General features: G+C 44.2%; 1 protein-coding gene and 20 non-coding genes across 21 annotated transcripts; 14 read left to right on the top strand and 7 right to left on the bottom strand.

Moving 5' to 3' along the window:
- Positions 1–4,498: 4,498 nt before the first annotated feature.
- Trnaa-cgc (transfer RNA alanine (anticodon CGC)) lies at positions 4,499–4,570 on the bottom strand. The gene has a single exon. It is a non-coding gene; the product is annotated as a tRNA-Ala (tRNA).
- A 118-nt stretch (positions 4,571–4,688) lies between these two features.
- Positions 4,689–4,760, top strand: Trnaw-cca (transfer RNA tryptophan (anticodon CCA)). The gene has a single exon. It is a non-coding gene; the product is annotated as a tRNA-Trp (tRNA).
- Positions 4,761–5,078: 318 nt separating this feature from the next.
- Trnac-gca (transfer RNA cysteine (anticodon GCA)) lies at positions 5,079–5,150 on the top strand. Its single transcript has one exon. It is a non-coding gene; the product is annotated as a tRNA-Cys (tRNA).
- Positions 5,151–5,615: 465 nt separating this feature from the next.
- On the top strand, positions 5,616–5,687 carry Trnaw-cca (transfer RNA tryptophan (anticodon CCA)). The gene has a single exon. It is a non-coding gene; the product is annotated as a tRNA-Trp (tRNA).
- Positions 5,688–6,005: 318 nt separating this feature from the next.
- Trnac-gca (transfer RNA cysteine (anticodon GCA)) lies at positions 6,006–6,077 on the top strand. Its single transcript has one exon. It is a non-coding gene; the product is annotated as a tRNA-Cys (tRNA).
- Positions 6,078–6,352: 275 nt separating this feature from the next.
- Trnaa-cgc (transfer RNA alanine (anticodon CGC)) lies at positions 6,353–6,424 on the bottom strand. Its single transcript has one exon. It is a non-coding gene; the product is annotated as a tRNA-Ala (tRNA).
- A 118-nt stretch (positions 6,425–6,542) lies between these two features.
- Trnaw-cca (transfer RNA tryptophan (anticodon CCA)) lies at positions 6,543–6,614 on the top strand. Its single transcript has one exon. It is a non-coding gene; the product is annotated as a tRNA-Trp (tRNA).
- A 318-nt stretch (positions 6,615–6,932) lies between these two features.
- Trnac-gca (transfer RNA cysteine (anticodon GCA)) lies at positions 6,933–7,004 on the top strand. The gene has a single exon. It is a non-coding gene; the product is annotated as a tRNA-Cys (tRNA).
- Positions 7,005–7,403: 399 nt separating this feature from the next.
- Positions 7,404–21,510, bottom strand: LOC126474710 (AP-3 complex subunit delta-1-like). The gene is made up of 2 exons (XM_050102187.1): positions 21,500–21,510; positions 7,404–10,471 (listed from the first exon to the last, which is right to left on the bottom strand). The coding sequence occupies exons 1-2, from the start codon at positions 21,508–21,510 to the stop codon at positions 7,489–7,491; spliced, it is 2,994 nt and encodes a 997-aa protein (XP_049958144.1). The 3' UTR covers positions 7,404–7,488.
- On the top strand, positions 10,605–10,676 carry Trnaw-cca (transfer RNA tryptophan (anticodon CCA)). Its single transcript has one exon. It is a non-coding gene; the product is annotated as a tRNA-Trp (tRNA).
- On the top strand, positions 10,995–11,066 carry Trnac-gca (transfer RNA cysteine (anticodon GCA)). The gene has a single exon. It is a non-coding gene; the product is annotated as a tRNA-Cys (tRNA).
- Trnaa-cgc (transfer RNA alanine (anticodon CGC)) lies at positions 11,342–11,413 on the bottom strand. Its single transcript has one exon. It is a non-coding gene; the product is annotated as a tRNA-Ala (tRNA).
- Positions 11,532–11,603, top strand: Trnaw-cca (transfer RNA tryptophan (anticodon CCA)). Its single transcript has one exon. It is a non-coding gene; the product is annotated as a tRNA-Trp (tRNA).
- Trnac-gca (transfer RNA cysteine (anticodon GCA)) lies at positions 11,922–11,993 on the top strand. Its single transcript has one exon. It is a non-coding gene; the product is annotated as a tRNA-Cys (tRNA).
- On the bottom strand, positions 12,269–12,340 carry Trnaa-cgc (transfer RNA alanine (anticodon CGC)). The gene has a single exon. It is a non-coding gene; the product is annotated as a tRNA-Ala (tRNA).
- Trnaw-cca (transfer RNA tryptophan (anticodon CCA)) lies at positions 12,459–12,530 on the top strand. Its single transcript has one exon. It is a non-coding gene; the product is annotated as a tRNA-Trp (tRNA).
- Trnaa-cgc (transfer RNA alanine (anticodon CGC)) lies at positions 19,110–19,181 on the bottom strand. The gene has a single exon. It is a non-coding gene; the product is annotated as a tRNA-Ala (tRNA).
- On the top strand, positions 19,300–19,371 carry Trnaw-cca (transfer RNA tryptophan (anticodon CCA)). Its single transcript has one exon. It is a non-coding gene; the product is annotated as a tRNA-Trp (tRNA).
- Trnac-gca (transfer RNA cysteine (anticodon GCA)) lies at positions 19,690–19,761 on the top strand. The gene has a single exon. It is a non-coding gene; the product is annotated as a tRNA-Cys (tRNA).
- Trnaa-cgc (transfer RNA alanine (anticodon CGC)) lies at positions 20,037–20,108 on the bottom strand. Its single transcript has one exon. It is a non-coding gene; the product is annotated as a tRNA-Ala (tRNA).
- Positions 20,227–20,298, top strand: Trnaw-cca (transfer RNA tryptophan (anticodon CCA)). Its single transcript has one exon. It is a non-coding gene; the product is annotated as a tRNA-Trp (tRNA).
- Positions 21,511–22,300: the final 790 nt, after the last annotated feature.

Raw genomic sequence — 22,300 nt, 5'->3', positions numbered from 1 at the left:
GACGTCGACAGTATGGATACTTCCGAAGTGGTGACAGCCGTAACTTCAGTCTCCAAAGACGACGATGTTAATGAGAAAGCTAATGCCTCGGCGGAGTCTACCGCGCAAAAAGAACGCACGACTGCTCCCTTCTCAAACGGAGAATATTTTTAACTCTGCCTTTAAGGTGACTGTCAATACATGTTTTTGTTATCTGGAATTGCTTCCAAAGTGCTTTTACGACGTGACTTGTATTTCCTGCGTTATTTCTGTTTGATATCGGACTGGTTTTAGGTCTTGTTTCTGTTTAGTCCACCACAATTCCGCCACAGGCCTATCGACTTGCTACTCTCAATATTAATAAGATACGCAGCGCTCTTAAACTACAACATTTAAAAGACTTTTTATATGCAGCTGATGTAGACATTTTGTTTGTACAAGAAGTAGCAGAGATCGGACTTGATTGCATACCAGGTTATAATGTCATCACTAATCCTGGGGCCGGTTGCGAATTAGGTACAGCTTTTATTGTGAAGGAAGGTATCATTATTCATGACGTCACGAAACTGCCGAACAGTAGGGGCATTGCGGGCACTTTTTATAACAACAGACTAATTAATATATATGCCCCATCCGGTTCCAGTAATAGACGTCAAAGAGCAGAATTCTTTAAAGAAGAAATAGTTCCTCTCTTTGGCGTCCGCCACGACAATGTCATCTTCGGAGGCGACTTTAACTGTGTCATCAGTGCAAAGGACCAAACTCCCAATCTTAACAAATCACTTGAACTGGAACGAATTGTACGAGACTTGCGCTTAGTTGACTCTTGGGAGCTCAAGCATGGTGCAGCACCTGGGTTTACCCATATCACGACCCATTCGGCAAGCCGTCTCGATCGCATTTATGTCACACCCACTTTGAGGAATAACATTCTGCAGTCAGAAGTATGGCCAGTGGCGTTCTCAGATCATGCTGCATACATCTGTACTATCACTCTCGACCGACAACGGACGTGTCGATACAGGGGCCTGTGGAAATTAAATGTTTCACATCTACAAGACTCGGCGTGTCAAGAAGCCTTCCTCAATACCTGGCGAGAATGTGAGCACAGATTTGCCTCTTATAATTCGGCCATTGATTGGTGGCTCAGGTGCGCCAAACCTAAAATTAGGTGGTGTTTCATGAACTACGCACGGGAAAAGGGCTTTTGGCTTCAAAGGACGATCAATTTCTATTTTCATTGTCTGCGGGAACTGTATATGCTCGGCACTTCGGCTGTCGAGAATTGTCAACGAATTAAGAAAATCCAGGCCAAAATCCTAACCCTAAGGAGGACGCAGCTAGAAGGCTACAAAGTCAGGTCACGGGTCCAGACTACTGCCCACCAAGAACTCACCTCAGTCTACCATATGATCCAAGAAAGTAGGAAAGGGTCCCGTAAAATACTGACGGAGTTAATTGCTGAGGATGGCGCAACGCTGACTACGCACAACGAGATTAAAGCGGCGGTGCTAAACTACTTCACCACCTTGATGTCCAATAAAGAAGTTAACGTGCAAGCGCAGGATGCTCTTTTGAATAATTTGCGCAACAGAGTCAGTCTCGTGGACGCGGAAAAGCTATTAGACGTGGCAACCGAAGAAGACGTGGAATATGTACTCTGGGAAAGTGCCAAGAATAAATCCCCCGGACCTGACGGAATTCCCGCCGAATTCTATCAAAAATTCTGGAACACCATAAAGGCGAAGATCACTTGCATCTGTAACGAACTTCTAGACCACAACAACGTGATCCCCACCAGCTTCTGTGACGGCATTGTCGTTCTAATTAACAAAAACTCAGGCAGAGCAAACGTAAAAAAACTACGACCGATAACGCTGCTCAACAGCGACTATAAAATCTTTGCGAGACTTTTGGCCCACAGGCTTAAATCTACAATGACCAGTATCATTGGCCCTTACCAGACCAGTGTGGGAAAGGATCGGAAAATTCAACAGACTTTGTGCGACTACCGTGATTTAATCTCCATTGCGGAAGTCTGTAAGCTGAAATGTGCCATCATGTCCTTGGACTTCGACAAAGCCTTTGACAGGGTCAACCACCAGTATCTCTTTCGTACCATGTATTCGATGGGCTTTCCACCTGGGTTCGTCGCAATTATACAACAGATGGTAGCGAATAATTTATCCAGAGTCATCATCAATGGCCAACCTACCCGAGCGATTGAGATAGCCAGTTCCGTCAGGCAGGGCTGCCCAATGTCCATGGCGCTTTTTGCGATTGCCATTGAGCCTTTGTTAGCTACCCTGACGCAAAGTTTACAGGGCGTCGTCATACATGGCTCCCGAGTAGTGTGCAAGGCGTATGCAGACGATGTCGGTTTCCTTGTACTAAATAGAACTGAAGTGGAGACCGCACTACAGCTAGTCAGGCAATATGAGCAAGCGTCGGGTGCACAACTAAACTGGACAAAGTCTGGAATATTCAATATTGGCCGCGGCCTAGGATCGCACCCTCACGGACAACTACGTCAGCTGAAGATCTTCAAGTGTCTTGGAATTGATTTTCAGAGTAACATTCGGCACACCATTGCAACCAACTATAGAAAGCTTCTACGGACTATTCGTGCCAGCATACGAGAACACAGTGTACGAAAACTAAATGAAATTCAGAAAGTAACGGTCGCAAATGTATACCTCACCTCGAAACTCAATTATATCGCTCAAGTGTTACCAATGTCTGCACTCACTGCAAAACGAATTATGTCAGCTTTAGGACAGTTTGTCAGCCATCACCACATTTTTAAAGTCCAGTTTGACACCTTAACGCTTGCCACAAAAAATGGTGGCTTAAATCTTGTCGATGTTGGAAAGAAGGCGCAAGCTTTATACATATCAAAAACTTTCCACCAATGGAAACACTCAGCTGATAGTCTCGCTGCTCACCTGCTTACTGAGATAGCTCCCGCCGACCTCAGTCCACCAATCACGGTGCAACATATTCCAAACGGACTTTACCACTTAAAATGGTTTTTACTGGAGTACAGTTATGTACAAACAAGGATCCCCGAACAGGAAATGAAGACAGTGAAACACGTTTACCAGGAACTTCTAAAAGATAAGAAGAAAAATAACATCGAAGAAAAATACAACCTTTTCGACTGGAAGGTAATCTGGGAGAACATCCATAGTCCGTACTTGCCGTCAACAATGAAAGCCACTTGGTATTTCGCAGTTAACAGAAAATTGGCCACTAACTCCAAACTACATAACATACACCTCGCAGAATCACCTTTGTGCACAACGTGTAATTTAATAGATACTGATGAACACAGGTTTGTGTGCGACAACGTAAAAGATATATGGGAATATATCACGAACAAGTTAGCACTCATCAGTCGAACATCGCCCAGATACATAACCCCTGCTGCCTTTCTGACGCCGGACGATACCCCGTACCCACGGACGAGAAGGAACGCTCTAAACTGGTTAAAAGCCGCTACTGTACATTACTTATTTACAAAAGCAGAAAAGAGTAAAGAAGACTTCTGGGTCTATCTTACAACTCACCACCATATACTAATGAAAACGAAAAACTATAAGGATAACTTCGCCAACTACCTGCTCAAAACTATAACGTAAAAAAAAAAAAAAAAAAAAGTGACTGCTAGATCAATTGATTGAATTTCATGTTAACGAACATTCAGCAGATACTCACTCAAGATAAGACGGACCATCTATACGGCGAATACTACGTCATGTTGACCGAACCACGAGTTACAAACACCTCTGAAGTAATCGATTGGCAATATTTCAAGCTTCATTTTGTAAGAAGAAGAAAATTCAGTTTTCTGTTTTCGAGAAATAATTTAGTTCTCTTTCAATTTCGCAGAGTTCAAAACAAAGCTTTTCTATTTTCGAAGAAATGGATTTTCACTTTCCTTTTAACTTCCTTGACGTTTTCTGTTACCACGAGGCATTGGAGCCGCAATAAATTTCAGTTCCTATTTACTTCCTATGGATGCTTGTATCTGAACGACGCATGTAATCCACAACGTTTTTCATTTTCCTTAAATTAAAGGCCTTTGATGCCGCGCCGACGAAGGCGACTAAATGGCGAGCAGAAGGACGGGCTATAAGGGGTGGATGGAGGCCCGGTTAAAAAAAAAAAAAAAAAAAAAAAAAAAGTCGTAGAGCATTCGACTGCAGATCGAGAGGTCCCCGGTTCAATCCCGGGTGCCCCCTTCATTTTTCAGTATCTCGAAAAAACAAATGACGATTGTCGCGGTGAGTTGCAAATACATGTTTGAGATGCACCCTGCACGCCATACCGAAGGCTTTGGAGCAACATTTCAATGGGGGGGATCGCAGCCCAGGGTCTTGCAGGTCATCGTCCTCCCGCCATGAGGTCGAACTGTACGAAATCCACTTGCTTGGGGGAAGAATCTTGTACACTGAATTTTGTAGAATATGGTGACAGGCAAAAGTTTTCTTGTACTGCTGCACGGAGAAACAAAAATTGGAGGAGCTGGGATTTGAACCCAGGACTTTCTGCATGCGAAGCAGACACTCTACCACTGAGTTACACCCCCGCCAGAGCAAGTACATCTGGGACGAGTGTCTCGTGGATCCTACTGTCATTATTTCTTAGGTTTTAACGGTACAGTAAGTGTTGGAGGAACCTATTCATGACAAGACCTAAGCAGCGTCGACTCCGTGGCGCAACCGTAGCGCGTCTGACTCCAGATCAGAAGGTTGCGTGTTCAAATCACGTCGGGGTCACAATGAAATTTTCGTTTACGAAAGCCATAGGCGAATATGTCAGTTTAATCAGATACCAAACGATTACGGAGAACGGACGAACAGAACTTGCTTGAAAAAAGCTACTAGTGCAATTTTCGCGTTCTGACATTAAGGTGAAGGCGCCGACTCGCACGTTCTCCAGGCGCGAAGTGTCTAATATTTTTGATATTTATATCGTTTAACGCTAATATATAACTGAGAGATAATGATTACGCAATATTTTGCTCGATTAGACGTCTTTAGCCAGGCAGAGTATAATACTTTTCCTTAAGTTATGGGAACAGAAAGATCGTGAAAGGGGGTATAGCTCAGTCGTAGAGCATTCGACTGCAGATCGAGAGGTCACCGGTTCAATCCCGGGTGCCCCCTTCATTCTTCAGTATCTCGAAAAAACAAATGACGATTGTCGCGGTGAGTTGCAAATACATGTTTGAGATGCACCCTGCACGCCATACCGAAGGCTTTGGAGCAACATTTCAATGGGGGGGATCGCAGCCCAGGGTCTTGCAGGTCATCGTCCTCCCGCCATGAGGTCGAACTGTACGAAATCCACTTGCTTGGGGGAAGAATCTTGTACACTGTATTTTGTAGAATATGGTGATAGGCAAAAGTTTTCTTGTACTGCTGCACGGAGAAACAAAAATTGGAGGAGCTAGGGTTTGAACCCAAGACTTTCTGCATGCGAAGCAGACACTATACCACTGAGTTACACCCCCGCCAGAGCAAGTACATCTGGGACGAGTGTCTCGTGGATCCTACTGTCATTATTTCTTAGGTTTGAACGGTACAGTAAGTGTTGGAGGAACCTATTCATGACAAGACCTAAGCAGCGTCGACTCCGTGGCGCAACGGTAGCGCGTCTGACTCCAGATCAGAAGGTTGCGTGTTCACATCACGTCGGGGTCACAATGAAATTTTCGTTTACGAAAGCCATAGGCGAATATGTCAGTTTAATCAGATACCAAACGATTACGGAGAACGGACGAACAGAACTTGCTTGAAAAAAGCTACTAGTGCAATTTTCGCGTTCTGACATTAAGGTGGAGGCGCCGACTCGCACGTTCTCCAGGCGCGAAGTGTCTAGTATTTTTGATATTTATATCGTTTAACGCTAATATATAACTGAGAGATAATGATTACGCAATATTTTGCTCGATTAGACGTCTTTAGCCAGGCAGAGTATAATACTTTTCCTTAAGTTATGGGAACAGAAAGATCGTGAAAGGGGGTATAGCTCAGTCGTAGAGCATTCGACTGCAGATCGAGAGGTCCCCGGTTCAATCCCGGGTGCCCCCTTCATTTTTCAGTATCTCGAAAAAACAAATGACGATTGTCGCGGTGAGTTGCAAATACATGTTTGAGATGCACCCTGCACGCCATACCGAAGGCTTTGGAGCAACATTTCAATGGGGGGGATCGCAGCCCAGGGTCTTGCAGGTCATCGTCCTCCCGCCCTGAGGTCGAACTGTACGAAATCCACTTGCTTGGGGGAAGAATCTTGTACACTGAATTTTGTAGAATATGGTGATAGGAAAAAGTTTTCTTGTACTGCTGCACGGAGAAACAAAAATTGGAGGAGCTGGGATTTGAAGCCAGGACTTTCTGCATGCGAAGCAGACACTCTACCACTGAGTTACACCCCCGCCAGAGCAAGTACATCTGGGACGAGTGTCTCGTGGATCCTACTGTCATTATTTCTTAGGTTTGAACGGTACAGTAAGTGTTGGAGGAACCTATTCATGACAAGACCTAAGCAGCGTCGACTCCGTGGCGCAACGGTAGCGCGTCTGACTCCAGATCAGAAGGTTGCGTGTTCAAATCACGTCGGGGTCACAATGAAATTTTCGTTTACGAAAGCCATAGGCGAATATGTCAGTTTAATCAGATACCAAACGATTACGGAGAACGGACGAACAGAACTTGCTTGAAAAAAGCTACTAGTGCAATTTTCGCGTTCTGACATTAAGGTGAAGGCGCCGACTCGCACGTTCTCCAGGCGCGAAGTGTCTAGTATTTTTGATATTTATATCGTTTAACGCTAATATATAACTGAGAGATAATGATTACGCAATATTTTGCTCGATTAGACGTCTTTAGCCAGGCAGAGTATAATACTTTTCCTTAAGTTATGGGAACAGAAAGATCGTGAAAGGGGGTATAGCTCAGTCGTAGAGCATTCGACTGCAGATCGAGAGGTCCCCGGTTCAATCCCGGGTGCCCCCTTCATTTTTCAGTATCTCGAAAAAACAAATGACGATTGTCGCGGTGAGTTGCAAATACATGTTTGAGATACACCCTGCACGCCATACCGAAGGCTTTGGAGCAACATTTCAATGGGGGGGATCGCAGCCCAGGGTCTTGCAGGTCATCGTCCTCCCGCCATGAGGTCGAACTGTACGAAATCCACTTGCTTGGGGGAAGAATCTTGTACACTGAATTTTGTAGAATATGGTGATAGGCAAAAGTTTTCTTGTGCTGCTGCACGGAGAAACAAAAATTGGAGGAGTTGGGATTTGAACCCAGGACTTTCTGCATGCGAAGCAGACACTCCACCACTTTTTTTTTTTTTTATGTAGAAAACTTTTTAATGAACATAAAAAAGAATAACATGTCTGGACAAACGCAATCATTCAGGAAGATTCATGTCAGTATTTTGACTAAATAACGATTCATATCCCAGACCCCCATTAATTAATTACAAAAGTAATCAAGAGCCAGGCTGAAGTAGTTTCTCTATTTCACTGATGATATTGCTTAGTAGCACCTCATTGTCACTTTTACCATCAATTGATATTGCTGTACACGAACGATCCACCTTAAGTAACAAACATATATGAGATCCATCAACTGATCGGCTGTACAAAGATGCTGTATTTTCAATTTGTTCCACAAGAACAAAATTACAGTGGAAACAGATCTGCGATATCATCTGAGCTGTGTCTTGCATGATATTCTTAAGATGAAATGAGTTGTGGTAGGGAAGCTGCCCACTTGTAAGTAGATCAGACACTGTATCTGCTCCACATACTCTGGCTATCATAAAAGTTGAGCATGGAATGTTGACCCAGAAGTCCAGCTTCTCATGTGATGACATGTCATCAGATGACTGAACCATGTAAGTAAGGGTTCCCCGTAATTTATGAGACTGGTCAACGCTAAGTACTCGGAAAAATAGCTGCAATTCAGTTGAGCCACTGGGAGGTAAGGTCAAATTAAGATTTAACCCATAATCGTCATTTAGCTCTGGTTTTATTAATTTCACCAAAGATGTATTGCTGACTGAGAAACAAAATTCTTTCAAGAGAGAAGGTGACTGATTCTTCAACACTACAGTTATAGCCACCTCATCAGTTTCACACAGGCTCGTTCCATACACCATTTCCACTGAGTTGTCACTAGCCAGTCTCGAGAATGATGATAAGCAGGAGAATGGAGGGTTTATTTCTGTCCCTGCCCCTCCTGTGATTGCACTACTAGACTGTTCAGTCACAACTTCTTTTGATGGAGTTGATATTCCTGATGCTTCTTCATAGCCCTCTTTTAGCTTCGAGATGACTTTTCTCTTCGATTTTTTCCCATCTTTTGTTTTCTTTTTTTCTTTTTTAGTACTTGGTTCTTTTCCATTTGCCTCAGTTGTTATTAGTTTTCCTTCACTTTCTAACAGAAGCCCAGATGTTGGGTTGGTAGTAAATGGTTCAACCAGAGGCTTATCCAAGTGTTCATCCAGAGTCAGCATGTCAGCAGTTGTCGACTGATCTTCCACTGCCTCTTTGGGATGACGTCGTCCAGATTTTTTCTTCTTAACTCCAGATTTAGAGCCCTTCTTTGACTTTTTTACAGTTTTAGCTTCTTCAGTTTTGACAGACTTTTTTTTACTGAGATCATTGGAATCTTTTTTAGTGGATACACTGGAGGCACTATGAGAATGTGGCACAGCAAGTGCTTCATCTTCTCGAAGAGGTTCATCCAAGTTGATATCAAGAGCCCTGTGGGGATCATCATTTGGCCTTGTATCTGTGTCATCCTCAGATGATTGGGCTCCTTCCGGCATTTCTCCCTTGTCGGTATTCACCAGATGAACTGGGTGAGACAAATCCTCCTCTTCACTGGACAGACGTTTTTTACCTTTGGACATTTTCTTCTTCTTTCTGCTATGGGTTTTTGAGTTCTTCATTATATATTTATCGGGGGATGCCAAACCTGGCACCCTTAAGGTGACTGGAATATCTAACTGGGCAACTGGTATGTCAAGCAGTTCATCAGTCTTCTTACCAATGCTTGATTTTCTAGGCTTGAGGTAGTGAGGATTATTTTCTTGTTCCAATTTTCGTGCCCTTCGTGACTTTTGCAGTTCTTCTTCTGTCGGTTCTTTCTGAGGGCGAATGACTTTTGTATAACTTTCTGATAAATTATCAGATTTAACAAAGATATCAGTAACTTTTACAAAACCTTCATCATTTTCATCGTCACCACTTCCCGATGATTCTGATGGTGGATCATTGATCCAAGCATCTAGGTCAAGTCCGTCTGGTACTTGAACCTTTCTCTGAGCCTTTGGTGCAACAGGGTTTAGTTCTCCAATAAATAAAGCTGCTACTTCACCAGCTATGTCTAAATCTCCTTTGTTCACAAGCTTCTCTATGTAAAGCACCAACTGTAGAGCTGAGCTGGAGCGTTCTTGAACTTCCAAATCTGCACTGGAAACAAACTGGGGGAGATTACTGGCAATCATTTTGCAAACCTTAGATATTCTTTCCACATCTTTCTTCTGTTCTGCCTGCACAAAAATACTTGCAAAAAGTTTTAATATATTCTGAACATACACAGCCTGAATATGTCCTGGTAATCCAAAAACTCTGCTTCGTATCATTGCCTCCAAAGTACTCTGCTGATCTCTTAAGTACTCTGGAAACTCTCCACAGATCCAGGCAGCGGCTGTCAGTACTTCTGCCATTGTCGAACTCTGACCAGTACCAGATGTCAAAAAATGTGCATTTTCTAACAGCAACTCCATCTGTTGAACAGCAAATGGACGAATTGCCTGCACACGTATCGCTACATCTAACATCTGGGAAGAAACTAGTGACCCATGTTGGCTTCCTTCCATACGTGTTAATTCAACCAAGACACTCACATACCATTCGAAGTTAGTTATGTACTGATAATTGTTCTGTGAACATATCTGGATTATTTTGGACAGTAATTCATCTCTGTATGTTGTTCCTTCTGCTTTGTCCATATGTATCATCAACTTTTTCACTATTTCCATCAAATTTTTCTTTGAAACCATTCCATACAGGAGGTCGAGAGCCCTAAGCCTTATAGACTCATCTTTGTCATCTAAACACTGCATAATTAGATCTTTATGAGCCTGGACTGACTTAGGGTGAGTCTTCAATATTTTTGACATTGCCAGCAATCCAAGATATTTCAAATTCTGATCCGAATCTTCGATTAGTATCCTGAGCTTCTGGACACACAGCTGAATAGAGGCACTATGGTTGGGCATCCCTGAAGAAATGGATATCAGTACTGCAATTACAGTGTTGATACACTCATACAGCAGAGACATTGCAGATGTACTGTGGATGAGATTTGTAAGAGGTTCTATCAATTTTTTACCAAGCCGAGGTTCCAAAGGGGTCAGAGCACCAAACAATTTAATAATCTTTATAAGCATCCAGTTACCACTGAGTTACACCCCCGCCAGAGCAAGTACATCTGGGACGAGTGTCTCGTGGATCCTACTGTCATTATTTCTTAGGTTTGAACGGTACAGTAAGTGTTGGAGGAACCTATTCATGACAAGACCTAAGCAGCGTCGACTCCGTGGCGCAACGGTAGCGCGTCTGACTCCAGATCAGAAGGTTGCGTGTTCAAATCACGTCGGGGTCACAATGAAATTTTCGTTTACGAAAGCCATAGGCGAATATGTCAGTTTAATCAGATACCAAACGATTAAGGAGAACGGACGAACAGAACTTGCTTGAAAAAAGCTACTAGTGCAATTTTCGCGTTCTGACATTAAGGTGAAGGCGCCGACTCGCACGTTCTCCAGGCGCGAAGTGTCTAGTATTTTTGATATTTATATCGTTTAACGCTAATATATAACTGAGAGATAATGATTACGCAATATTTTGCTCGATTAGACGTCTTTAGCCAGGCAGAGTATAATACTTTTCCTTAAGTTATGGGAACAGAAAGATCGTGAAAGGGGGTATAGCTCAGTCGTAGAGCATTCGACTGCAGATCGAGAGGTCCCCGGTTCAATCCCGGGTGCCCCCTTCATTTTTCAGTATCTCGAAAAAACAAATGACGATTGTCGCGGTGAGTTGCAAATACATGTTTGAGATGCACCCTGCACGCCATACCGAAGGCTTTGTAGCAACATTTCAATGGGGGGGATCGCAGCCCAGGGTCTTGCAGGTCATCGTCCTCCCGCCATGAGGTCGAACTGTACGAAATCCACTTGCTTGGGGGAAGAATCTTGTACACTGAATTTTGTAGAATATGGTGATAGGCAAAAGTTTTCTTGTACTGCTGCACGGAGAAACAAAAATTGGAGGAGCTGGGATTTGAACCCAGGACTTTCTGCATGCGAAGCAGACACTCTACCACTGAGTTACACCCCCGCCAGAGCAAGTACATCTGGGACGAGTGTCTCGTGGATCCTACTGTCATTATTTCTTAGGTTTGAACGGTACAGTAAGTGTTGGAGGAACCTATTCATGACAAGACCTAAGCAGCGTCGACTCCGTGGCGCAACGGTAGCGCGTCTGACTCCAGATCAGAAGGTTGCGTGTTCAAATCACGTCGGGGTCACAATGAAATTTTCGTTTACGAAAGCCATAGGCGAATATGTCAGTTTAATCAGATACCAAACGATTACGGAGAACGGACGAACAGAACTTGCTTGAAAAAAGCTACTAGTGCAATTTTCGCGTTCTGACATTAAGGTGAAGGCGCCGACTCGCACGTTCTCCAGGCGCGAAGTGTCTAGTATTTTTGATATTTATATCGTTTAACGCTAATATATAACTGAGAGATAATGATTACGCAATATTTTGCTCGATTAGACGTCTTTAGCCAGGCAGAGTATAATACTTTTCCTTAAGTTATGGGAACAGAAAGATCGTGAAAGGGGGTATAGCTCAGTCGTAGAGCATTCGACTGCAGATCGAGAGGTCCCCGGTTCAATCCCGGGTGCCCCCTTCATTTTTCAGTATCTCGAAAAAACAAATGACGATTGTCGCGGTGAGTTGCAAATACATGTTTGAGATGCACCCTGCACGCCATACCGAAGGCTTTGGAGCAACATTTCAATGGGGGGGATCGCAGCCCAGGGTCTTGCAGGTCATCGTCCTCCCGCCATGAGGTCGAACTGTACGAAATCCACTTGCTTGGGGGAAGAATCTTGTACACTGAATTTTGTAGAATATGGTGATAGGCAAAAGTTTTCTTGTACTGCTGCACGGAGAAACAAAAATTGGAGGAGCTGGGATTTGAACCCAGGACTTTCTGCATGCGAAGCAGACACTCTACCACTGAGTTACACCCCCGCCAGAGCAAGTACATCTGGGACGAGTGTCTCGTGGATCCTACTGTCATTATTTCTTAGGTTTGAACGGTACAGTAAGTGTTGGAGGAACCTATTCATGACAAGACCTAAGCAGCGTCGACTCCGTGGCGCAACGGTAGCGCGTCTGACTCCAGATCAGAAGGTTGCGTGTTCAAATCACGTCGGGGTCACAATGAAATTTTCGTTTACGAAAGCCATAGGCGAATATGTCAGTTTAATCAGATACCAAACGATTACGGAGAACGGACGAACAGAACTTGCTTGAAAAAAGCTACTAGTGCAATTTTCGCGTTCTGACATTAAGGTGAAGGCGCCGACTCGCACGTTCTCCAGGCGCGAAGTGTCTAGTATTTTTGATATTTATATCGTTTAACGCTAATATATAACTGAGAGATAATGATTACGCAATATTTTGCTCGATTAGACGTCTTTAGCCAGGCAGAGTATAATACTTTTCCTTAAGTTATGGGAACAGAAAGATCGTGAAAGGGGGTATAGCTCAGTCGGCATTCTGGCTTTAGCCGTCGCCGCGGTCGGACGTGCTTGTTGCTTGCTCCGCACACGCTTGCGCAATCGCCGGTGTTTTGTGTTTACGTACAGCTGTCTGTGCATTTTCGTAGTGTTAAGCATTTGGTGGTCCTGATAAGTGTTTTTGAAGTGTTATTGTCCATTCTCCGTTTCGTTCTTCGTCGCGATTTCGGTTGTACCGGAATTTAGTCGGCACGGAAGATCATGTCTGACACCGTCAGGAAGAATACGTTAGTCTTCTCGTTCGAGAAGGAAACCCGTCCTGTCCAACCCACTGCACTGGAGATCCATGACTGGCTCACAGAGGTAATCTGTATCAATTCTGACTCTGTTCACACCACGCAGTTAGATGCTGAAAAATACTGTGTTTATGTTAAATTTCTGAACTCCGTGACTGTCGATAAGTTAATTGCAAAATGGGGTAATTCTGTTGAATTTGTTCATCGAGATGGTTCAAAAAGTAATGTTTCTGTACGAAAAGCTGATATCATGTACACCAATGTGAGGATTTTGAACGTTCCTATCGAAGTTGACAATCAGTTGATCAAAGACGCTCTATCTAAATATGGGGAAGTTAAATCCATCTATAACGAAAGATGGTCGAAGCTGTACAAGATACAGTGTTATAATGGCATTAGGTCCGTCGAAATGGAGGTGAAAGCCAATATTCCGTCCCATATATCTGTTGCAGGTCATAAAGCACATGTTGTTTATTCTGGACAGGAGCGTACGTGTAATATTTGTAACGAGACAGGTCATTTCAGACAAGATTGTCCACGCCGTGTTTTTGTCCTCCGGAATAATCTAACACAGCGTCAAAAATTGACCCCTAGCGACGTCTTACCAAGCAACAACTCCCCTCCTTCTGCTAATGACAGTGGTGCAGGTACTTCTACAATGCCCGCTGTAACTAACACAGAGTTCCCACCTCTGCAAGTACTAACAAGTCACCCTTCTGTTCCCGAATGCGATCTTCAGAATAAGAAACGACCGTTGGAGGTGACTGATGACGGCTCGGACGGCGAGTCCTCCCGCAACTCCCCCTCCACCCGCAAACAGAAGCAGTGTGACGCAAATGTGTTAGAGGAAACAGACAGCACATGTATGGAAATGACGACAGCGGCTAAGACAACCCAACCGCTGTCGGCTGCCGCACAGGTACCAACCGACCACGGAGGCGAAGCAGTAACGGTTGTCGCGGCGACGGACGTGCCGCACTCCGAACCCCATGAGGTGACGGAGCAGAACCGCATTCACGAACTTACCGACCCCCAACCAACCGATTCAGTCAGTGCCCTGGAGTTAGTGCCGGACGGACAAGGAAGTGGACGTCATGAACAGGACACTGTTGAGGCAGCTTCGGTCTCTACGGTGGTGAAGATAGACAACGCGAAGGACGGCGCGTTGAACCACGATGTCCAAAGACGTAGACTCAAACCGCAACCTAATCTCAAAGCTTCCCGTAACCAAAGCAAACAACAACCTGGACAAGATGACGCAACGGCCAAGAATGTCCTGTATGAAATTATTACGGAAAAACCTAAGGATGTACCTTCAAGTACCATTACTGATGGAAAGCCCCTCTGCAAAACTAAAACCCGAGAACTTAGGAATACTCCACCACACTGAGGATCACCATTCACCAAAAAAAAAAAAAAAAAAAAAAAAGGGGGAAAAAATATCGTTGAACCGCTTTTTACGTTCTGATTGTCCTATTGTCTTAGTCATTTTTCGGAGGAACCAAACGCAGTGGTTCATGTATTTTCCATACTCATAGGTATTTCTCTGTAGATTATTCTTGCAGGTGCTTGTTGAAGTGGAATATTTTATCCCTTCTAGAAGCGACACAGCTCCCTGTTTTTATCATTATTTTACAATTTTTTTTATTCCTTTATGTACATTTTTATGTAAACTAAATGTCCCAGGCGTATACTTTTGCAACTATCAATATTAACAGGATTACATCGACGACTAAAATTGCGGCGCTCAAAGAGTACCTATATGAGTCAGGGACGGACATTGTTTTCCTACAAGAAGTTGTACTCACTAACCTTACAGTGCCAGGATATTTGTCTATTTCAAATGTCTCGCTTGACACTAACATAGGGACAGCAATTTTAGTCAGGGAGGGGATCCCTGTCACAGATATTGAAAGATTGGAATCCGGCAGAGCGATAGGTATAAAAGTCTTTGGTTTTACTCTTATCAATCTGTATGCCCCTTCCGGCACATCCAATAGAATGGCAAGAGCACAGTTCTTTAAAGACGAGATCATTTATTTATTGCGGAAAAACCCAACGGATCTTATAATCGGCGGTGATTTTAATTGTGTGATCAATAAAAAAGACCAGGTTCCAAATTTTAATAACTGCAATGAATTGAAGCGTTTTGTCACTGTTTTACAGCTTAAAGATGCTTGGGAAATAACGTATCCCACATTTTTGGCTTTCACATATATCGGTCCTCAATCACGAAGTAGAATTGACAGACTCTACATATCGCAACGTCTAGTCAGCTCTTTCATTAAAGCGGAGACGACTCCTGTCTACTTTTCTGATCATAGTGCCGTGCTTGCTACCGTCAGCCTTACTGCGCAACCTACTCGTCGTTTCAGAAGTCAATGGCACCTTAACATGTCACTGATGCAGGAAGACGGACTAGAGGAAAGTTTGACAGAAGCGTGGGCGATGTGCCTCCGCTCCGTAAACAGGCATGTCTCAGTACTAGACTGGTGGTGCAACAGGGCAAAGCCTAAACTGCGAAAAGTTCTCATCCATTATGGTGCACAACGATCGAAAGACTTGAAAAATTCCATAGAATTTTATTACACCGTGCTGCGAAATCTATACGAGCAGGCAGACACTTCCAACATCCGTCTGGTAGATATCAAGCGAACCAAGGCCAAATTGCTCAGCATTAAAAGACAGCAGATGGAGGGTCTGAAAATAAAATCAAAGGCTAAAACAGTCGTGGAGGATGAACATGCTTCCTTGTACCATCTACTGAGGCACGAAAGAAATAGGAGACGCACCTTCATCGATGGACTTCAGTCTGAAAATGGCGAGACACTCACGACTCAGAGAGACATCGTCAATGCAGTGCACAAGTATTACGAAGACCTATACTCAGTCAGTCCTGTATGTGAAGAGTCCTTCGATGATTACCTTAGTTCCATAGCTCCTCAGGTGTCGGATGAGGAAAACGAAAACCTTCTCGTCGAGTGTCCTAACGAAGAAATCTACAGAACCATCTGCAAGTCTCCTTTGAAGAAATCACCGGGACCGGATGGTTTGCCTGTTGAATTTTATATACGATACTGGCCTTTGATTGGTGACATGTTTACCCGAATCACAAACGAGGTGCTTCAGGGAAAACAGATACCTTCTGTTTTTAAAGAGAGTACAATAGTACTCATTCCAAAAACTACTGCAAAAACAAACCTTAATAACTTTCGTCCTATCTCTCTGTTAAACTCTGATTATAAAATTATCAGCAGAATTATAAACAACAGACTCTCACAGCTCGCTACAAAGATAGTAAGCCCATACCAGTCATGTGTTCCTAATAGGAGTATTTTTAAAAGCATAGCTGAATATAGAGATGTAATTGCAATCACTGCTGTGACCAATATCAAATGTGCTATCATGTTTATTGACTTCCAGAAAGCTTTTGATCGTGTGGATCATAGATTCCTTAATGCCACACTGAAGAAAATAGGTTTTAATGAGCGCGTCCTAAGTGTGATTAGAAATATTGCAACAGGAATCAGCGCTTGTATCTCAGTCAACAGCCAGAGGACAAAGCAGATCCAGATCAGGCGTGGCGTGCCTCAAGGCAGCCCCCTCTCAATGCTCCTCTTCGTGCTGTCTTTAGAGCCTTTTCTCCGCAGTGTTCATGTCACCCTGACTGGCCTCACATTATCTGCTCACCGAACTGTTATAAACGCCTATGCCGATGATGTCGGAGTCGTAGTGCGTAATGCCGAAGACATTTCGAAATTGGACATACTAATTAAGAAGTACTGTAGCGTCTCCGGAGCGAGTCTCAACGCAAACAAAAGCAAACTTTTAAACCTACGGGGTTTTCAACACACCACATTAGCCTGGGCGACAAAAGTCACCCAGTGCAAAGCACTGGGAATAACGCTGACGCCTTGTCCATTGAAAATGGCAGCTATCAATTGGAGAAATACGTCAGGACAAATTCTTGGAATAACAAGAGAAAACCTTTCCCGTAATATGAACCAGTTTCAGAGGGTACTTTTCATTAACAACTGCCTCCTCTCCAAAGGTTACTTTACAGCGCAGATCTTCCCGTTACCAAAAATGATTGGAAAACAGATAATGTCTACCATTGCCAGTTATCTGTGGAGAGGTGAAATATTCCGAGTAGCTGCAACAACAGCGACCTTAGATCCCAGGAAAGGAGGTTTAGGTTTAGTTGACATTAGAAATAAGGCGTCTGCACTTTTTATAAAAAGGACCGCCACTATCCTTAGCGACCACGCTGACAGCGTTACAACTAAATTATTTGAAGTTGTCAGGCCTGCAAGTCTACAGCCACCGGTGAATGTGCAAAAAATAAATAACCGGCTCCAGCACGTTCGAGTATATTTCGTGGAACTCAGCTATCTTGGCAATGCCATAATCAACTCACGACGGATCACGGCCCGCGATATTCTGTGTCATCGAAGGAAAATGGAGGGGAGAAACAAATTAGAAAGCAAATACCCACATTTTGATTGGGACGCCATATGGGAAAATATTCATATGCGTGGTCTTCCATCCGACGTAAAATCAACATGGTATAAAACAGTGAATGGGACCATCAGCACTAATGAAAGGCTACATGCAATCGGCATTAGCGAAACGAATCTATGTCTCAAATGCAAACTGATCGATACGTTAGTGCACAGATTAACGTGCGGTGGGAATCTACAAATCTGTAATTGGATTAGAGAACAACTTGCATTTCTTACGAGGTCTTCGGTAGAAAATTTTCCCCCTGTGACATTCCTCAGGCCTCAGACTCGCTATTTTCCCGCAGCAAAAAACAACTCCGTCCACTGGTTAATGGGACACTATGTGAACTACGTAATTAATCACCTGGGATCTGACAATTCCATTGAGTTTTACGTGAACTTGAAGTTTGCTTTTTATAGAGCCCTGAAATATAAAGATCACAAGAAGAACTACGGCAATATGCTAAAAATAGTATTTGAGCGACTGGGCATTGGTTGACATGCGGCTGAGATAAACACAAATCATTTCTTTAAGCGAATGGACGCTTGTTTTCTAAAAACCAGGAAAAAAAATTACAATTTTCCAGCTTCATATAACCATCAATTATACTCTGCTAACTCAGAAGGCTATTTTGTTCGTTCCACAGCAGAAGCCGAAAAAAAAAACAAAAAAACGTTAAAAAGAAAAAAAAAAGAAAAAAAATTAAGAACAAGAAACAACAAAAAATCACCATCGTAGGGTACAGATAAGTTTTTTTTTTTTTAAGATTTTATTACTAACATGGAAGTCTCATTTCTTTTAATGGAAGAGGATTTTTCTCCTTTTTTTATTATTATTATACCTATCAAGAAGACAATAAGGCTATGGCAATAGTGCCTTACCATAACACTTATTTTTTGCATTCAATGAAGATTCTTCCCTTACAAGAAAAAAAAAAAAGCGAAAATAAAACAAACAAACTAATACAAAAAAAAAGAACTAGACCATGAGCAACCAAATATACACAATCAGCATCCATTGCTTCATGATTACTTTTTTGTTACAAAAAGGCATGTTTTTTGTTGTCAAGAAGCAGTAAAAAAAAAAAAATAAATAAAAAAAAAAGAAAAAAGTGGTTAAGGCGTAAAAAAATAAAAAAAAAAAAAAGTCGTAGAGCATTCGACTGCAGATCGAGAGGTCCCCGGTTCAATCCCGGGTGCCCCCTTCATTTTTCAGTATCTCGAAAAAACAAATGACGATTGTCGCGGTGAGTTGCAAATACATGTTTGAGATGCACCCTGCACGCCATACCGAAGGCTTTGGAGCAACATTTCAATGGGGGGGATCGCAGCCCAGGGTCTTGCAGGTCATCGTCCTCCCGCCATGAGGTCGAACTGTACGAAATCCACTTGCTTGGGGGAAGAATCTTGTACACTGAATTTTGTAGAATATGGTGATAGGCAAAAGTTTTCTTGTACTGCTGCACGGAGAAACAAAAATTGGAGGAGCTGGGATTTGAACCCAGGACTTTCTGCATGCGAAGCAGACACTCTACCACTGAGTTACACCCCCGCCAGAGCAAGTACATCTGGGACGAGTGTCTCGTGGATCCTACTGTCATTATTTCTTAGGTTTGAACGGTACAGTAAGTGTTGGAGGAACCTATTCATGACAAGACCTAAGCAGCGTCGACTCCGTGGCGCAACGGTAGCGCGTCTGACTCCAGATCAGAAGGTTGCGTGTTCAAATCACGTCGGGGTCACAATGAAATTTTCGTTTACGAAAGCCATAGGCGAATATGTCAGTTTAATCAGATACCAAACGATTACGGAGAACGGACGAACAGAACTTGCTTGAAAAAAGCTACTAGTGCAATTTTCGCGTTCTGACATTAAGGTGAAGGCGCCGACTCGCACGTTCTCCAGGCGCGAAGTGTCTAGTATTTTTGATATTTATATCGTTTAACGCTAATATATAACTGAGAGATAATGATTACGCAATATTTTGCTCGATTAGACGTCTTTAGCCAGGCAGAGTATAATACTTTTCCTTAAGTTATGGGAACAGAAAGATGGTGAAAGGGGGTATAGCTCAGTCGTAGAGCATTCGACTGCAGATCGAGAGGTCCCCGGTTCAATCCCGGGTGCCCCCTTCATTTTTCAGTATCTCGAAAAAACAAATGACGATTGTCGCGGTGAGTTGCAAATACATGTTTGAGATGCACCCTGCACGCCATACCGAAGGCTTTGGAGCAACATTTCAATGGGGGGGATCGCAGCCCAGGGTCTTGCAGGTCATCGTCCTCCCGCCATGAGGTCGAACTGTACGAAATCCACTTGCTTGGGGGAAGAATCTTGTACACTGAATTTTGTAGAATATGGTGATAGGAAAAAGTTTTCTTGTACTGCTGCACGGAGAAACAAAAATCGGAGGAGCTGGGATTTGAACCCAGGACTTTCTGCATGCGAAGCAGACACTCTACCACTGAGTTACACCCCCGCCAGAGCAAGTACATCTGGGACGAGTGTCTCGTGGATCCTACTGTCATTATTTCTTAGGTTTGAACGGTACAGTAAGTGTTGGAGGAACCTATTCATGACAAGACCTAAGCAGCGTCGACTCCGTGGCGCAACGGTAGCGCGTCTGACTCCAGATCAGAAGGTTGCGTGTTCAAATCACGTCGGGGTCACAATGAAATTTTCGTTTACGAAAGCCATAGGCGAATATGTCAGTTTAATCAGATACCAAACGATTACGGAGAACGGACGAACAGAACTTGCTTGAAAAAAGCTACTAGTGCAATTTTCGCGTTCTGACATTAAGGTGAAGGCGCCGACTCGCACGTTCTCCAGGCGCGAAGTGTCTAGTATTTTTGATATTTATATCGTTTAACGCTAATATATAACTGAGAGATAATGATTACGCAATATTTTGCTCGATTAGACGTCTTTAGCCAGGCAGAGTATAATACTTTTCCTTAAGTTATGGGAACAGAAAGATCGTGAAAGGGGGTATAGCTCAGTCGTCAGTCTACTCGCGGCTGGCGAGGTGAGCGGACGTGCGCTGTTTACGTCCTCGCTGTTCCGGCCAGCTCCGCGGCGAGTGGTGAGTCAACACGGTGGGACTAGCCGTTTCTCGAGGAATTTAATCATGTACACGTGGTAACGATGGAGTCTCATTTCCGTACAAATACACTGAAATTTAGTTTCGACGACCATTATGCACGACCTAAGCCATACGAAGTAGAGGCCTTTTTGCGCGATGTAGTGAAGTTACAATTTGGCGACGTTATCGGTATCCATTTGTCGATAGTTAGCCGAACAGTCTATGTGAAGATGTCGAACACAGACTGCTGTGCACGAGTAATAGCCTCTTCGGGAGGTCGATTTAAGTTCACCCATTGTGACGGTAACGTGGGGGATGTGACGGTTGAAATGGCGGGACTTGGCGTCAGGATCATTAGGATCTTTGAGCTTCCGTTTGAGGTGCCTGCAGGGCAGATCAATCAAGTTCTTACTACATATGGCACGGTCATAAGTAATACAGCGGAGAAGTGGACAACTTTCAATACCTTCCCTGTTCTCAATGGGGTGCGGCAGATCAAAATTGATCTTCGGCGTCACGTCCCTTCATATATATACGTCAGTGGATGTAGAGCCATTGTCATGTATGACGGGCAACCCCGAACGTGCTCAGGTTGTGGTAAGGAAGGCCATGTTCGCTCGGACTGCATGCAGCGGAGGATAGCGCAGTTACCAGTGGGAGAATCCGAAAGACCTGCGACTATGCAGTCGTTGCCGGTAAGTTACGTTGCGGCAGTCAGAGGACCGGAACCGGACCACTTACTAGTAGAGGAGGCGGCTCCTCGCCCGTCACCACCTGAGACCAACGTTGCGCCCATAGTCACGAACCAGATAACGGCGACAAACTTATCCGCTGCCCAGTCAGAGCCACAGGTAACTCCCGATGACGAGGGCCATGCCGCAGTTGCTGCGGCTGAAAACGTCGTGCTCCAGGATCCGGAGGGCCCGCAGGAGCCGGACCAGACCGTATCTTCCGATAATGAGATGGGCCGACCACGGCACTCACCCCGCAGACGCAAAAAACAACGGATTGCGCCCCCGAACGCGGACCAGACGGCGAAGGAGGTGCGAGAAAAAGCTCAGCGGGTTGCCCGCACACTTGGAGGAACACCGGTAGCACAAGACGATGGCATCCACCAGGTCCTCATTCCGGCGGACATTCTTGCGACGGCCGAGCCACCTACCCCTCCCACCGAACGGATGGTAGTGCACGCGACACGGGAGGTGACCCCGCATGACATACCCATGCAGACACTTGACGGCGACACGACGGAGGTTGGCCTCCGGGCGACCGGCAACTGGGCCGATGATGTGGAAAACGTTCCGCCAGGAGGGGACTTGAATGACGATCCTATGGTTGGTGTGGGGACAGCGGTCATGCGCGGGGTCGGGGATGATACGGATGGGCTTCCCCCCCGCCCCAGCGACCACTAATCTATAGTGTGTGTAGTCACAGAAAAGGCCTTCCTTTCTTCCATCCGCGAATGACTTCTGCACAAGCTTACAGGATAGGGACTGTCAACATCAACAGTATCAGCAGCAATCTTAAGCTACAGACCTTCCGTGATATGTTATATGCGGCCGAACTCGACGTGGTCTTACTACAAG

Source organism: Schistocerca serialis, chromosome 4 (assembly GCF_023864345.2).
Source record: "Schistocerca serialis cubense isolate TAMUIC-IGC-003099 chromosome 4, iqSchSeri2.2, whole genome shotgun sequence".
Classification (NCBI taxonomy): domain Eukaryota; kingdom Metazoa; phylum Arthropoda; class Insecta; order Orthoptera; family Acrididae; genus Schistocerca; species Schistocerca serialis.
This window is presented reverse-complemented; position numbering and strand designations above follow the sequence as displayed.